At 35.0% G+C, this 17,929-nt stretch overlaps 1 protein-coding gene across 7 annotated transcripts in view; it reads right to left on the bottom strand.

Annotated features, from left to right (window-relative positions):
- Positions 1-17,929, bottom strand: part of DOP1A (DOP1 leucine zipper like protein A) — a 113,107-nt gene that overhangs the window by 44,799 nt on the left and 50,379 nt on the right. For all 7 annotated transcript variants that reach the window (XM_042986720.1, XM_042986723.1, XM_042986721.1 and 4 more), the window contains 7 exons: positions 12,438-12,537; positions 11,577-11,686; positions 10,576-10,684; positions 9,108-9,228; positions 7,402-7,521; positions 4,415-4,529; positions 3,497-3,730 (listed from right to left, as the gene is read on the bottom strand). In XM_042986720.1, the coding sequence (XP_042842654.1) occupies positions 3,497-3,730; positions 4,415-4,529; positions 7,402-7,521; positions 9,108-9,228; positions 10,576-10,684; positions 11,577-11,686; positions 12,438-12,537 (909 nt within the window). The remainder of the gene's footprint in view (positions 1-3,496; positions 3,731-4,414; positions 4,530-7,401; positions 7,522-9,107; positions 9,229-10,575; positions 10,685-11,576; positions 11,687-12,437; positions 12,538-17,929) is intronic.

The following is a 17,929-nucleotide window of genomic DNA, read 5'->3' as shown; positions in this document are numbered from 1 at the left end:
ATTATGTTGCTTGCTTCTACCCTTCAGTGTCTTCCCACTGCTCCTAAGATAAAGAATAAAAGCCCCGCTAGAGTGAAAAGGCTCTGCATTACCTGGTCCCTGCCTACCTGAAGACTTACCTCTCCCTCACTGTGTGCAGTGTTCCTTTCTGCCCAAGAGCCTTGGGGAATGTTTCTTCCTCTCCCAAGCGCTCTCTCCTTTCTACCTCATTCCACCCCACTTTCTCTAGGGCTTTACTCAAACAACCCTTCCTCAAGAAAGCCTTTTAGGCCCACAGTCTAGGTCACATCACTGCATTTTCCACATTCCTACCACTCTATATTCTCCTTCATTTATTTATCATGACTGTAATTAAGTGTGCAATTATTTGTTTAATATGTGTCTCCCAACTAGCAAAAACGGGTCAGGAAGGCAGGGACTGTGCCTACTTCACCACTGGATCACTGGCTATACAGAGTGCATGCTGGATAAAGAGAGGCTGTTTTCTCTATTTCAAAGCTAAGAACACTGAGGGCTCAGGGAAGTTAAAAACAAAACTTGCCCAAGGTTATACAGCAAATAAGGTTAAAAGTTATTAGAAAAGCTTAGCTTAGGTGATTCTAAACTTCATGATGTTTTTATCATAGCCTATCACTATTATGAGAACTTTTCATATTATAATGACAAAGTTTACAGGCAGGTATCAGAACTGAACTGTCAACCTTTAAGGTTAACAACCATCTAAAACCTTGTACTAATACATTTTTAAAAAGAAGTCCTATTTAAATGATAAAATTGTCATTAGCTTATTGCTATTTCTGTATTGATCTTTTTCATATAAGGATCGTAAAACAACGGACATTTATTAATAGAATTTAAGCTACAAATTCAGTTAAACTTATATACATTTATAATATTTAGTTGCGTGGTCTATATCATATAACTATGTTTCAGATTATTTTATAGTAAAATGTCTTTCTGAAGAGAGAAAGACATGACATATTTTGGACACAGGGGTATAGAGATCCAATACACTGATCTTACAAAAATGTACTAAGTGCACGGAGAGAAAAATTGATTCATTTTTAATGAATTATTGTTTCACTTACACTTTAAATAAAAAGAAATAAAGAAAATACCCTCAGCTTTCAAATATGATAAATTTTAGACACTTCAGTGAAGATAATAACCATTGTGCTTCCGTAAAAAATAGGAAAGAACATATATGGCCCGAGAATATAGAAGAGAACCAAAGAGAGAGGGAAAAGCATACTCCCAGGTTAACATACCATTACGTCAAAAAACATACCATTACGTAAAAAAAAAAAAAAAAAAAAAAAAAAAAAAAAAAAGTACGAGCCCTGGGTGAGCTCTGCTTCTCTCTCCCACTCTGTGCCCCTTGCTCACTTGTGCCCTCTCTCTCTCTCAAAACAAAACAAAAACAAAAATAAAAGTATATTATTTGTCCTTTATTTAATATGAATGGATATTCCTATTTACCTTAACCTGTAACCATCAATAAGTGCCTCCACTTGTTTTCGACATAGTTAATATTCACATATTTGAATATGCTATCAAGAGAATGCTAAGGTCCTCCTTTACTTGAATGAATTTCACTCAACAACAAAAAAACAATTAGTAACTATTTTAGTTTAATTTCTAAGAAGATCCTAGAAGTATATATTAAAGAAAACTAGAACAAAATGAATTTTCCTACAACAGAATCAATATATATCACATATAAATAACAGCAGATAGGAAGGAAAATAAGAGATTGGTTTTAGTTTATGCCTGATAATCCTGGGATATATTTAAACTGATCATGGGTCAGTCACATTCATTTCATATATGAAGAGCAAAATATTTAAAAAGTCCAACAGGGGCGCCTGGGTGGCTTGGTCGGTTAAGCGTCTGACTTCGGCTCAGGTCATGATCTCACGGTCTGTGAGTTCGAGCCCCACGTCGGGCTCTGTGCTGGAGCTCAAAATATTTAAAAAGTCCAACAGGGGCGCCTGGGTGGCTTGGTCGGTTAAGCGTCCGACTTCGGCTCAGGTCATGATCTCACGGTCTGTGAGTTCGAGCCCCACGTCGGGCTCTGTGGAGCCTATTTCAGATTCTGTGTCTCCCTCGCTCTCTGACCCTCCCCCGTTCGTGCTCTGTCTCTCTCTGTCTCAAAAATAAATAAACATTAAAAAAAATTTTTTAAAAAGTCCAACAAAAACGTTTTAGGATTAATACTTGATGGGAAAGGTTGTATTAGACTATCCTGATGATAAAACGTTTTGCCTGGCTGGGGGGGAAAAAAAAGCAACTAGAAAAAAAAAGTAAGGGCAACAATACAAACCCAGGATTTAGGTAATGAACTCAAAATACTAGAAAAATTTTAAATCCTTGTTTTAACATAGTACCACAATGGCTAAATTCAATGGAATTATATAGGTGTTTTTTTCCATAAGTGTATCACAGGTATTTTAAGTATGCTACTTGGCCAGACACTAAAATTACTGTAATTTTATTCAACATCATAAAGCATTAAAAATCTGGAAGACTGAGGAGAGTAAAAAAGATTCTGGATTTCAAGAAGAGCACATCAAATTAGTGTATATATGAAAAGGACCACTAAAGTTTAGATTATAAACCTGCTGTCCAGTATGGTAGCTACTAGTCACATGTGGCTACTGAGCTCTTGTATTATGGCTGATCTGAACAGATGAACTAAATTTTTTCAATTAATTTAAATTGAAATTCAGAAAGTAACACCTAATTTAGTTATGACAAAACTTTTAAATATGTTTAGGACAATTTGGATATGTAAATCTAATTTTTCAAATATAAACTTTATAAAAAATATACATCAAGTATTTCTGATAAAATTTTAACTTTCAATGCTGTTAAGTATAAATTACACACTGGAATTTTGAAGACTTAGTACAAAAAAGAATGTAAAATATCTCATCTTTTAAATATTACATCAATTTTGTGTTGGTTATAGGGTTAAAATGATTATTAGCTATATTGGGTTAAATAAAATATAATTAAAATATTTTCACCTGTTTCTATTTTTTAATGTGGCTACTGGAAAATTAAAAATTACATATGCCACTTACATTATATTTCCAGTGGAGAGCTGATAAAGACTGTTAAAATTGCCAAAAGCCTACAAGACTGTCTACTGCCACAACATTTAGGTCTAGAAAATATTCACTAATATTTAAAAAAAAATTTTTTTTTTAATTTTATTTATTTTGAGAGACAGAGAGTGCAGAGGAGGGGCAGAGAGAGGGGGAGAGAGAGAGAATCCCAAGCAGGCTCCGTGTTGTTAGCACAGAGTCCGATGTAGGGCTCAAAGTCACGAACGATGTGATCATGACCTGAGCCGAAACCAAGCGTTGGGCGCTTAACAGACTGAGCCACCCTGGCGCCCCATCATTCGCTAATATTTAAATGAGTATGTATAAACTATTCTGCTCTGAAGAAATGTAATTGGTCTAGTAACAAAAATAATAGCAAACATTACCTTTTTGTCTTCCCATTCTTTGACTGAGTTGTTCTGCCCACTTGAAAACTGCAACACACCTCCAGTGCTGGCAGACAAGAGTGGAGGTTGCACCTTGCTAAGGATCTTTGAGCAGAGCCTGAGTGAATCTGTGAGTTCAGACAAGTGTAATGTCTGGAGATGGCTTGTCAGGGCAGAAATCATCCTGAGGAGCAACTGGGGCAAGTGTTCAGTCTGGATTTCAATATAAGTCTCCTGAAGATGAAAGCAAAATGACAAAAATTTATATAATGTATAACCTTATTTATTTTTAATCTATACAACACAAATAATTTTACTCATCTGTAATATTATACAGGTATCATGCACTTAATTAATATGGTATGGTCATTTTATTACTGATTTACAAAATTTCTATTCCCAAATTCTCAATTTATGTACCTCAAGGTATATACTATAAAATAATCCCAGTTTTATCTAATTTACCAAAATAATAATATAAAAAATGTGAATGCAATCAGTTAAAGACAAAATAGGCTGAATGTCATACCTGACACAACACCCTCATACTTCTAGTAGGCTTCAAAATGAGAAAGCAAAGATTTGAGGAGAGAAAAGGAGAAAAGGTTTCCAACAGTCTTCAGTGAGCACAAATGCAGTATTAGACCACTATACACTAAACATTTAAGACTACAATTACAAGCAATTATGAAGTATACTCCACATATCACATAAAGCTTATATATGTATTATATATGTCTGAGGAAAAACATTTGGAAAAGTTTAAGGAAAAAAAAAAGCTATGCCAAAAGGAAAAGTAATCAATTTAACTTTAAAGATGAAATTTATTTAAGGATGAAGTCTCCAACATGAAAATATTTGAACTATGTTATTACATTCCTCAATACTTTTTTTTTTTTTTTACCAAGGTCGTCTTACCAAAGAAACTATATCCAACAAAAAATCCACCAGTAAGCAGAAATTGGTCAGCTGTAACTCAGATGACTCACTACTATCTCCAGGCCCAATCTGAAGTCTGGCATGCAGTGTCCTCCTAAAAGGACAAAATTCACTTTATCAAGTATACTATTAGGTGATATGAATATTCATATCATACATACCTCACTTACTTTTTTAATGAGAGTCAACACTGGGGCATACACACAGTGATGTTCCTGTGAACATTCCTTTCCCACAGGACACTACTGTACCTCTAAGTGAAAATTTTCCAAAGCAAGATTCCTAGGCTTACACTCTCCCTGGAACTCCCATCCTGCACTTCCAAGTGTTCTGGGTGGATCATTTTTGGACTTATTTCCCACTGCTCCCTCTACACATAATATCTCCTAGTTAAAGTGGATTATTTGTGATTTGATTTATAACCTCAGGGTCTCTTTTTATACCAACTTTTACTCCTGATGTGCCGTCCTCCCTCAACCCCAGTCTCCCAAATCCAGAATGCATGTATCCTTCAAGGTTTGAGATCAAATGTTACCTCCTCTAGGAAGCCTCTTCTGATCTAAGTTGTAAAGATCATTCCTCTAACATTCAGTTTAAATATTAGTTCTATACGATCATACGTTGCCCTACACTCTAAAGACAAAGAATATGACAGAGTCCCTAACCAGCAAGAAATATAAGCATACAGACAAATAAGTGTAACAGTGTAGGATAAACTGATTCTGATGAGAGATTTGAAGGAGTCATGGAAGGCTTCAGAAAGGTGGGGTCACCTCTCTATAGGACCTCCCAGATGGGCTAGGGGGAAGAATATTTTCAAAGAAATAGCACAAGTGAAGGCTCAGCAGCATGAGTAAAGGCTTAGTCAATATGTGTTCAGGGAATAGTACAGATGGGTAAAGAAGAGTGGATGAGTGTGAATGAAGGTGGAAACTCAGGTCAGGGCTATGTAGCAAAAACACGTTCGTAATTCCTCAACACCCTACCATATTGTAATCTATGAAGGTATCTGTAACTTTAATACTAGAAATAATATGTCCGTGTTTTACTTGTTCCCGCTATAAGGTCTTTGAAGACAGGGACTGTCTATATACCTAGGTGCTCATTATCTATTGAATAAGTAAGCAAACAATTTTCTAAATCATTAAAGGGATTAATGTTTTATATTTTTAAGACTTCTAAATCTGAGATCATATATCCTTACTTTTTAAAAAATTTTTAATTCTTTTTATATTTTTTAAAATTTACATCCAAATTAGTTAGCATATAGTGAAACAATGATTTCAGGAGTAGATTCCTTAATGCCCCTTACCCATTTAGCCTATCCCCCCTCCCACAACCCCTCTAGTAACCCTCAGTTTGTTCTCCATATTTATGAGTCTTTTCTGTTTTGTCCCCTTCTGTTTTTGTATTATTTTTGTTTCCCTTCCCTTATTTTCATCTGTTTTGTCTCTTAAAGTCCTCATATGAGTGAAGTCATAGGATTTTTGTTTTTCTCTGACTGACTAATTTCACTTAGCATAATACCCTCCAGTTCCATCCATGTCGTTGCAAATGACAAGATTTCATTCTTTTTGATTGCTGAGGAATACTCCATTGTATATATATACCACATCTTCTTTATCCATTCATCCATCGATGGACATTTGGGCTCTTTCCATACTTTGGCTATTGTTGATAGTGCTGCTGTAAACATTGGGGTGCATGTGTCCCTTCGAAACAGCACACCTGTACCTGTGGATAAATGCCTAGTAGTGCAATTGCCAGGTAGTAGGGTAGTTCTGTTTTTAGTTTTTTGAGGAACCTCCATACTGTTTTCCAGAGTGGCTGCACCAGCTTGCATTCCCACCAACAATGCAAAAGAGATCCTCTTTCTCCGCATCCTCGCCAACATCTGTTGCCTGAGTTAGAATTAGCCATTCTGACAGGTGTAAGGTGATATCTCATGGTGGTTTTGATTTGTATTTCCCTGATGATGAGTAATGTTGAGTGATGTTGAGAATTTTTTCATTTTTCACATGTCCTTGGAGAAGTGTCTATTCATGTCTTTTGCCTATTTCTTCAGTGGATTATTTGTTTTTTGGGTATTGAGTCTGGTAAGTTCTTTATTGATTTTGGATACTAACCCTTTATCTGATACGTCATTTTCAAATATCTTCTCCCATTCTGTTAAATTTTTTTTAAACCTTTATTTATTTTTGAGAGACAGAGAAAAAACAGAGTGTGAGCCAGGGAGGGGCAGAGAGAGAGGAAGACACAGAATCCAAAGCAGGCTCCAGGCTCTCAGCTGTCAGCACAGAAGCCGATGCAGGGTTCGAACTCATGAACTGCGAGATCATGACCTGAGTTGAAGTTAGACGCTCAACCAACTGAGCCACCCAGGCGCCCTGCTTACTTTCTGACTATATGCTCCCAAGGCTTGAGGGGTTTATCCGGTTCTGAGAGGATCTGGTGTAGAATACAGAGATTCTACTCAGGTTCACCAGTATTTTAGGGTTTTCAATCTTTATGTCGTAAGAGGTAGAGGGTTTTTATCACTCACCAGTGACAATATGGGCTGGTTCTATGATTTTAAAAAAACACAAGAATGACAAAGGAAGTTTTTGTTATTAAAAGTGGGAACCATTTTGGTGAAGTGTGCTGAATCAGAAGCCACAAATTTGGTATTTTCTCTACAACAAAGAAAAATTGGATTACTATAGATTGAAGAGGGAAAATCTTTCATCTATGCTGGTGACTAAATAACTCGTTTTCTAAACTCCTTTTCAATTCTAAGCTTATATGATCAGGGATTCTATATTCTAGAGTGATAGGACATAGTCAGATTATGGCTACTAAATAATTAATAGTTGTCAAAAGTAGTAAAATATATAAAAGAATATTCTTTTCATTAGACTCAGGAAGTTAAAAAAAAAGTTTGGCTTTGGATGCTATTAAAATAAAATGAATGAAACAGTTTTACATACCTACAACATTCTTCAAACCAACGTGCAACGTAATCCCACATATAATAAGGCTCAAAGGAATTAAAGAGAAGGTTGGCAGTTTTAATCAGCTCTGCTGTTTTCTTATTTTCCCTTAATTTACTAAAAAGGAAAAAGAAACAAACCAAAACTAAGAATTGTTAACATTTATTTTTTCAAAATTATATTTGAGTGCAAATGTTACCTACATATTCCTAGGTAGTTGCTAGAACACTTGCTAGCGAGAAAACTGCAACAAATCATTTTTATCTACTGCCACTCTATGACTTTATGTGTATTTTCCAAATTCAGGTTATCATAACTCAAATGTATGATCATGATTAGAAATCAGCCTTCCATGAGAAAAAAATAGCTCTGCTTCAGCAAAAGAACACCAAGTTATTTTTGAATTTTGAATGCCTGTTAACCTGGCATTACATTCTTTTGTTTCCCCAGCACATGTAAACCAAGTAGTGATTTGATTTTGACAGCCTTGATTTTGAAAGAATTTTGTCTGCTTTCCTGTGCTATTCAGAATTTGCTTAAGAAAGGTTAAGTTTATTCTGGTGAGTTTCAATCAAATTATTGTTCTTAGCTGAAAAACAACAAAATAATACTGTAAATTGCCATTATTACTGAAACTCCATCAGGAATAATACCTTATTTCTAGTGGGAGCCCTCTGGCCTATTAACAACCCACCTACCTACTATCTCCTGCCACCCCTCCTAATAATGAAAACAGTTGTTTTTATATATATTGTGGTACTATCAATACAGCTAGCATGTCATAGCACAAATGACTAACTGAATATTCAATGGGGCAATATAAATTATCAGGCAGAGTACAGAATGAAATCGAGTACCAGGATAGTCAATATTAACTTCTCAAATAAAGATTCACGGATACTTAATAGAAATCAAAAACTGTGTTAAAATGTTAAAATTTTAACTGCATTAAAATATACAAAACTGTGTTTTAGGAAAGCCCACGTTATATCCAAAGCTTCACCAAGGAGAGACAAATGGAATTCAGATTATGTAAAAGAAACTGTAGTCTTGTGACTTTGTCATGTTAGATGAGACTGGAAAACACGTAAGCTGCTAAAAGTAGACAAGAAATGAAAAAGTAAGACCTTGTTGACATGAATGAATCTACCACTGACTTAGAGAAGAGGATATACTAATATTACAGGACTTGTCCCAGGCATTAAAAAAAAAAAAAAAAAAGATATATATAAAACTGAAAGAAGAAATAATGATAACTTGAAAAGAAATTGTTTAAGGAGCACTTGGTGCCCTTTGATTCATTTAACTCTACATTTAAGTCTTTTTCTGAATTATGATTTGGTCTCCTGAGAGTGTCGAGTAACCAAGAGGCACAACCGCACGCAAACCACCAGGCCTAGTTCGCAAGAAGGTACAACTTCCATTATTAACTGACATGTGGCAATTAATCTCTCGTGAGTTTGAACAGTGTGAATAAATTCCCTGAAATCTGTATCTTCACATTAACTGGTTAGAACCAACCCTGGTGCTGGTTCTACTATATAGTCAGGCTGTAAATGCCTAAAAAATCAGTGCAGTTAGTAATGAGAGTTCATATTACCAAAATATGGTAATATTTTAAATCAAATTTATCATTCAGAACACAAATGTCATATGATGAATGAGGACATCTTCATATCATGCTTAATTTTTTGGTAATCCACCTGCTTAACTGAGCATGATCCTTGCTGAAGGGTGGTTCCATTTGAAGATCCAATTCTGCTTTGCATTGCGAATATAATGTTCTAAATACTTCAATTAGGACATCTTCCAGAATTACAGGTCCTAAAATTAATATACATATTAAAGACAATAATTAATGAGCACTGACAAATCATGATTATTTACAAATTAGCCTGATCAAACGATACTTTAAAACAAGTATTTGAAAAATATTTTTCTGGATGCTAAACTGAGCTTCACATTTTGATCCGAATAAATGGTTATTTAACTATAGGTTGACATAATAAAAATTACAGAACAAAGGAAGTGTGTTTGACAGTTAACAGCAATAACCTTGGAAAGTTATTTAATGTCTTTGAGTTTTAGTGTCCTCATCTAGAATGAGGATAATAATACCAGACTTACAGGGCTGTTACAAGGGTTAGGAAAAAATATTTACAAGGTGGGTAGCGTAGTTCCCAGAATATAATGAGGATTCAAGAAATACTATCTATATTACTACTATTGTTTTTTTAAATGATACAAAAACCCACAAAGTTTTTGTACAAAGTATTGCTACAATAGATACTCATCTCTTTAAAAAAATTTTGAAGAGCTTTATTTATTATTATACAATAGCTAAAACACATTCTGAAAGCCATTGATACAGCTCAAGTTATTTTTATATTTAAAATTTTTCATTTTTATTTTAAGAGTTGGTGAGAAGACATATATATTTGCTACTTTTGGGTTTCTTTTTGTTTCGTTTTATTTTTTATATCTGAGAAGGAGAGATGGAGACAGAGACAGAGAGTGAGCAGAGGAGGGGCAGAAAGATGAAGACAGAATCTGAAGTAGGTTCCAGGCTCTGAGCTGTCAGCACAAAGCCTGACATAGGGCTCTAATTCACAAGCTGTGAGATCATGACCTGAGCTGAAGTTGGACACTTAACCAACTGAGCAACCCAGGCACCCTTACTTTTGGTTTTTCTTAATTTCTGCCTCAGGTGCCATAACTAACTTCCCAATAAATCTACTATAAAAGAAATACACAATGAAGAAAGGGAAAACACACAAAACAAAGGGGATGTAGGGAATCAAGCTGAGGGATAGAACCCAAATATTTTTGCTCAAGTCCTTGAGTTTTGTGAACTAGGACAGTCATGAGAGATCACAAATGTTTCAGTAACTTAATCAGGATTAGGAAGAGCTCAGACATTATCTTTAAAATGACTTATCCACTACATATATAGTATAGGGTAAATATGAGAACATATGTGTTGGATGTATACATACGTATCTTCTTAATGTTCTGGAGTAAATTTTAGGTAAGAAATTGTTGAGAACCTGTATTTAAAGTCCACCTCAAAATATAGCAATTTTTCTACATAATGACTTTTATCTTATTTTTATTATGAGACAGTACAAAACAATCACATGTGATCTTAAGTCCTATGACAGTATACATTACCTAGCTCAGGTTTGTCAAGTAAACTGATTAAAATACGAAAAGGTTTTAGATCCTGCATTAAAGTGCTCTCTTCTCCAAATCCATTCACTTGTAAGATGCCCACCATTGCCTTTAAAAAAGAAAAAGTACATTACTCATTTAAATAAACAGATTCAAAGACACTTTTCTTAAGAAAAAAATTTAAATACGACCATATGTAATGGAGATTTACATCTATTGCTTTTCTGAAACTCTTTCACTGAAGTTAGCTTTTTTCCTCTGCTAAGGGGGAAAAAAAGGTTTTATTCATCCATCTTGAGAGAAAAAAAGAGTGCTTACATTTGCTCTAGAAAAAAAGTGGAAAAGTTAAAGAAAATCTAGAAAAATAAATTCATGGTTATTTGAATTTTTACCTAAAAGAAAAAAGTGTTTCTATTTAACATCATCATCGATGCTCCAAACTATGGCACAGTATCATGACAACATCTGCTATTATACAATTGTCTTCCCATTGGTAGTTCAAAACTATATTCTTATAACTTCACTCATTTAAAAATGCTTCGGATACCAACAAATCTCTTTATCTTGAATATAAAGTAAAAATAATATAAAAGTATGGCTCATTTTAACTTTTCCATTACAATAGCAGTTTTACCACATTTAGATTCCTCATGCAACCCAAATTTTCCCAAGGCTTCAGAGGATATAACAGAGGTCCTAGCCCATTTTTGGAAGAGCTCCAATTCACAGGGCAGACAGGTAAGAAGCTGTAACTATGTATTAATAAAGTTATGAGATCAAATTAAGCAATCTCTGGACTGACACAGAAATGAGTCTATCTTAAGATTACTTACTCATTGTATTGTAATCATTTGCTTGTTATAATCATTCTTAGGAAGTTTGTGAGTCTTGTCTCCACCCGTCAGTGATGAATTAATTCAATTAAGGCAGGACCTTGTCTTACACTTGTTAACTCTAGTGATCAGGGAGTAACCAAAAAATAAAATGAAAGCATTCATTACCTGGACCAACAATTCTTTTGAAAAGGTAGTGAAATAGTAAGTAGCATGTTCTTCAGGATTACTGTGTCTTGTGCTTCTGGGTCCTATGATAGCACCGTTGTTATCAAAACCTCCATGGAAACAAATGGCAAAATAAATTATACTGGAATTCTCAAAACTGTTGTTCATTAATTACCAAAACACCAAATATCTCAAAAACAACACCAAACACTTACCAATTAGTAGGCCAATCAATGTCAGCAAGAGAGATCATTTTAGATAATTTAATAAAGGGAAACCAATTCAATACATAAGCGAGTATCATAGTATTCTTCCAGCATTATCCAATATTTTTCTTTTCAATCTAACAAATAGTGAAATAACTGAAGATTCAGAAAATCCCAGATAAGTTATATTTTATCTTTTCACTCTAAGCAGTAAGGAGTTGTGGATGGGCCAAACACTCAAAGTATGGAAAAACAAAGAACTTACTGCTTGAGTGCGAGACTGGTAAGGTACCATGTGTGGGTCAGCAGTAATAGTTCTGATTCCTTTGATGACTTCAAAGTTTTGGAAATTATGTTATTATTTTGATTATTTATCCTTTTTTGTCTACATACTCACAGTATAACAGCCTCAATTTATAGGAGGAAAAAAATCTTGTCAAAGGAAACAGGAATGGGTTAAAATAGCCTCTAATGTTAAGAAGATTTTGAAATTTCTTCATATAATACACAATTAATCCTATTTACATTTTTATTGTCTATTTAAGCAAACTATTAATTTCTTCATTTAGGACACACATGAAACTTGATAATACTTATGTATGGCAAATTTCCCTGTATCTTTCCCAAGCTAAGACCATACACATCAAACACCTACCAAGAAGCCATGCATAAAGTCTTCGGTTCAGGGACATATCCCTCCTCAGTACTACATGAAGAGCTGCTGACAAGATCCTGATCATATCTGGTCGAGTGGCCTGAAAAAGTTAAAGATGTAGTTGTATTTCATCACATACAAAAACACATTCTTTTTTTTCCTCTTTAAAAAACATACCACCTTGCAATACGCTCAGAGCTTTAGGGCTTATGAGGTAGTTTCATAGAAGACTCATCTGACTCTTCAAACACAGGAATGGTTATTGCCATTTTACAGATTAGGGAACAATAAGAAAAGGTAACGCAGCTATTTAGTTGCATACGTGAAACTATACCTCAATTATTTTAATCTCCATTTTAAAATTCGTTATCCTATCCAGAATTAGCAAGCTCTGACACAAAACAAAAAATGGAGTAAGATGGAACCAACTCAAGAAAATCATGTCTTTAGTCTTTTACATTCATAGCTGTGTCAACTGGTGGTAATTACTTTAGATGTTCATGATCTTCATCAATTTCAAGCCTTTCATTTCCTGATCTCTTAAAAATTTTTATCTTGTAGTATTTCAAACATACAGAAAAATATAAAAAATATAATGAATGCTTTTTGTGCCCATATCCAGCTTTAACAAATCTTTTTTTTTCATGTTACTCAAGATCTTCTAAAGAGAAAATAATTTTTCTTTGCATCCTTCCTAATAGCCTTAATTAGATATTTAAAAAATATACTAAAGAAGATCTGGTTTTCACTAAAAGAGGTGAAGTTAAAAGATAACAGGAAGGCAGCTAGTTAAATTGCTATTAATTTTAAGACTATTTCTAGATAATCACTTTAAAAGAGAATCTTGGACCCTGAGCATTAGAAGGTAACGTGGAAATCAATTAGTCTAACAATCACTCTAGAATAAAAAGGGCCTAAGTACTTAGCCAAATTCAAATGTCTGGTTATTGCCTCACCTAGATAGAGAATGGACTTTACAAAAAAATTAACTTTATTTTTGAGAACTGACTTCTTTATCATAGACTTCTCAACTTTTTACTACGCCATGCTTGACAGTATTAAGCAGCTTACATGTTTTAAAGGAATCTTTGAGAAATAACTGAGATGTTACAGAACACAGATCATCAATAGCCAAAAAATTATGGTCATTCATCTGAACACAGAGGTCTTTATTAATCTAAACAATTCGCAAAGTGTGGCCCCTGAACTCCTGAGGATCTCTAAGACTCTTTCAGGGGGTCCACGAGGTAAAAACTATATTCATGACAATTCCAAAATGTTATCTGCCTTTTTTGATGTGTGGCATTTGCTCTGATTATGCAATGCTGAGTAAAACTGCCAGCATCTTAGCATGAAAAGAAGCAGTACAGCAGTGGCATCTACTGTACTTGTGGTCATGGTATTTTTTACTGCCATATACTTCTAGTAAAATTAAAAACAAAGAAAAAGAAAAGCCAGTTTCACTCAAGAACGTTGTTGATGAAACAAGTTTGTTTTATTAAATATTAGTCCCTGAACACACGTCTTTTAATATCCTGTGTAATGAAATGGGGAGTATACACAAAACACTTCTGACATATACTGAAGTATATATGATGGATGACTAGGGGCACATGGGTGGCTCAGTCGGTTGAGCATCCGACTTCGGCCCAGGTCATGATCTCGTGGTCCCTGAGTTTGAGCCCCTTGTCAGGCTCTGTGCTGACAGCTCGGTGCCTGGAGCCTGCTTCAGATTTTGTGTCTCCCTCTCTGCCCTCCCCCACTCACACTCTCTCTCTCAAAAAAAAAAAAAAAAATGATGGATGTCTTAAGGAAAAACACTTGTGTGACTGTTTGCATTGTGAGCTGTACTATCGGCTTTTTTTTTCATCAAATACCACTTTTGCCTGAAAGAGTGATTGATACAAACTATGATTATCAGGCTTGAACACTTGGCACATATTTTCTCAAAAATAAAGTGTCACTGCAACAAAAACAATTCATATTCATCATTACAAATAATAAATTTAGAGCTTCTACGAGAAAATCTGAATTTTTGTTTTAAGATTTTTTGTTTTATTTTTTTAGAAAGAGAGGACAGGAGCAGGGGAGGAGCAGGGGAGGAGCAGGGGAGAGAGAGAATCTTAAGCAGGCTCCACTCCCAGCACAGAACCCAACATAGGGCTTGATTTCACGACCATGAAATCATGACCTGAGCTGAAATCAAGAGGTGGATGCTTAACTGACTCAGCCACCCTTTTATTATTAAAAAATAAAGATTTTATTTTTTAGTAGTCTCTACACACAACTTGGTGCTCAAACTTCATTCCTGCCTCCCCCCGGCCCCCCGCCCCACCACTGAGGTCAAGACTCACATGCTCTACTGACTGATCCCACCAGACACCCCGATAAAATTTGTTATTTGGCTTGAAACTGTATGTACTGAATTAAATTGGCTTGAAAGCTTCCCAATACCTAAAAAAATTTACTGATGAGATCAGTGGGGACAGTAAGAAATGTGATAGTTGTTACTGTGTTAACCTTTGAAAGATCTGCATAATTCGGCAACTAACATTTTCCAAATAACCAACCATGATGTTACAAAAGCATATTTGGGTAAAACATCCATTCAAGGGTAAGAAAGACCAGCAGGTTTTCATGAAACAGAACATGAAAAGTTTATTGATATGGTTTCAGATTCCATAGTGCAACTAATTTTTTACAAACTGCAGCTTATTGAAAGGTGCCTGGGTGGCTCTGTTGATTAAGCATCTGAAACTTGATTTCAGCTCAGGTCATGATCTCTCATGGTTTCATGGGTTCAAGTCCCACGTTGGGCCCCACGCTGACAGCACAGAGCCTGCTTGAGATTTTCTCTACCTCTCCCACTCATGTGTACGCGCTCTCTGTCTCTCTCAAAATATATAAACATTTTAAAAAACCACTACTTATTGAGTTATGGTGTAGTATCAAAGAAGAATATGCTGTTTTAACAACAACAACAAAAAGACTGCTGAAACACTCCTCCCTATTCCAATTACATATCAGTGTGAGATCAGATTTTTTTTCATATACTTCAAATGAAAGAAAAAAATCACAACAAATTGGATACAAAAGCAGATATGAACATTTTGTTCCATACTAGAGCATACATTAAAGAAATCTGTGGAAAATTTCTACTCTATTCACTAATTATTTCAATGTGTTGGAAGAGTTACTTTCATAAAATGTTATCTATACTAACATGATAACTCTGTTACTGTTAGCTTTAAGTAAATTAGTAAATATTTAAAAATCTGTCAGTTTTAATTTCTAGTATGATATAGATAAATCTAACCTCCATAAACAAAAGATTTTTTTTTTTTTAGGATCCTCAATATTTTTAGAGAGTATAACAGGGTCCTAAAACCAAAGCATTTGAGAACTGCTGATCTAACATCAGATATGAAGATTACAGATACTGCCACAAAATCTTGAAAAGTACTAATGTCTCCCAATCTTATTTTGAGAAAAAAAAATATTTTTTTTAAAATTTTTTTTAACGTTTATTTATTTTTGAGACAGAGAGAGACAGAGCATGAACAGGGGAGGGGCAGAGAAAGAGGGAGACACAGAATCTGAAACACGCTCCAGAGTCCGAGCTCTCAGCACAAAGCCCGACGTGGGGCTCGAACTCACGGACCATGAGATCATGACCTGAGCCGAAGTCGGACACTTAACCGACCAAGCCACCCAGGCGCCCCGAAAAAAAAAAAACTATTCTTAAGAAAGAAGTCACTACTACTTCTTCTTCTTTTTTTTTAAATTTATTTATTTGAAAGAAAGAAAGCGTGCATATGTGCGGGGCTGGAGGCAGGGAGACAGAGACAGAGGGAGAAAGAGGGAAAAAAAGAGAGAAAGAGAGAGAGAGATAGAGGGAGGGAGGGAGGGAGGGAGGGAGAGAGAGAGAGAAAGAGAGAGAATCCCAAGCGGGCTCTGCACTGACAGCACAGAGCTCAATATGGGGCTCGATCTCAGGAACGGTGAGATCATGACTGGAGCTCAAACCAAGAGGTGGACACTCAACAAACTGAGCCACCGAAGTGCCCCGGAAGTCACTTCTTGCTTACTGTTGACATCACCACATATTTCTAATATGGAAAACAATTCTCACTTAAAGGTACAAATGTTAGAGATTAGGGTCAACTTTCCATGAAATAAGTAAAAAGAGTCTAATAACCTGTCAACTGCTGAAGCTCTTAATAGTAATCACTTAGGGGACAAGGTAATAAAGGCTCTGTTAAGTTACAATTACAATCAGTATTTGCTTAAAATTATATGCAAGATATGGAAAGAGGAAAATGGAGAACAAAGATGACAACTTCACCCATACTCTCAGGTAATCTAAAAACATGGTATGGTAATAGGTGGAAAATATTGGCTCTGGGTAGGGTACATCCTTAAAAAAAACTTTAAACATAGCTATTGTTTTTATAATACAAATTATAGAAGGCAAGGCTTGAGAAAATCTTCTTGGCTGGGAGGGATACAGAGGTACAGTAAGAAAGTACTGAAGGAAACTCAGCTAAACAAAAGGTTGAGAAACACTGGTCTAATGAGATTACAAATTAAGTTCTTCCCAGTTTAAGTCTACCATGACTTAATCCCTCACATTTTATTGAGTCACCTATCGTACACCGAAGGAGTAAAAAATGTTGAATGCCTGGAAGGGAAGAAAGACGGGGAAGGTTTAAGAGTAAAGGTCAATACATTTTTTTTCAATAAAGATCCAGATAATAGACATTTTAAGCTTTTGAGCCATATACGTTATTTTAGCATATTCAAATCAAACTCATTATTACCTTGTGAGCTGTATGCCCACCCCTATACTGGTAAGTTCAGACTACACTGATGTCCCAGCAGGTGTTTCTGTGAAAAGTCAGAGACAGAATAAAGGCTTCTGGTTTAAGGATGGAACATTTAAAAAAATTGAAACTGAGTATAGTTTGTGTCCCAATTAGGGGCAATATAGACAATGAAGTATAAAATTCTCCAATTATTAACAACTCAATTTCAAACGGAATAAAGTAATAAAGAAAAAGCTGAGTATGACAAATCATAATGAAAATCCACCAGTTTATCTACTAACCACAGCTCTGACAAAACTCCCAAACAATAGTCTTTTCTGCTAATGACTTTTTAGAAATAAAGTTTTCCAAGGCAGAAATTCTTCATATCTTATTACTTTTGTTGTACCATTCTGAATGTTCACATATTGGTGCTCATAACTTTTCAAAGTTTAGAACTCGAAAGAATTTAGACCATTTCTTTAAAAATGAGAACATTGATTCACTTAAGTTCTACCAGTGAAACACTTCACTCATGATTTGTTAACTGCTCTCATTTGTAATAAAAGTACTAGAGAATGTCACAGTGACTGAATATTTGGCTTTCCAACAGCCAACACTGCTAAAGTTCTAACATACATCACCAAATCGCCAAACCAAGAAAAGGTAACATCATGACAGAGATAA

Source organism: Panthera tigris, chromosome B2 (genome assembly GCF_018350195.1).
Source record: "Panthera tigris isolate Pti1 chromosome B2, P.tigris_Pti1_mat1.1, whole genome shotgun sequence".
In the NCBI taxonomy this organism is placed as follows: Eukaryota; Metazoa; Chordata; class Mammalia; order Carnivora; family Felidae; genus Panthera; species Panthera tigris.
Note: the sequence above shows the minus strand (reverse complement) of the source record. Positions and strands in the feature narration are given on the sequence as shown.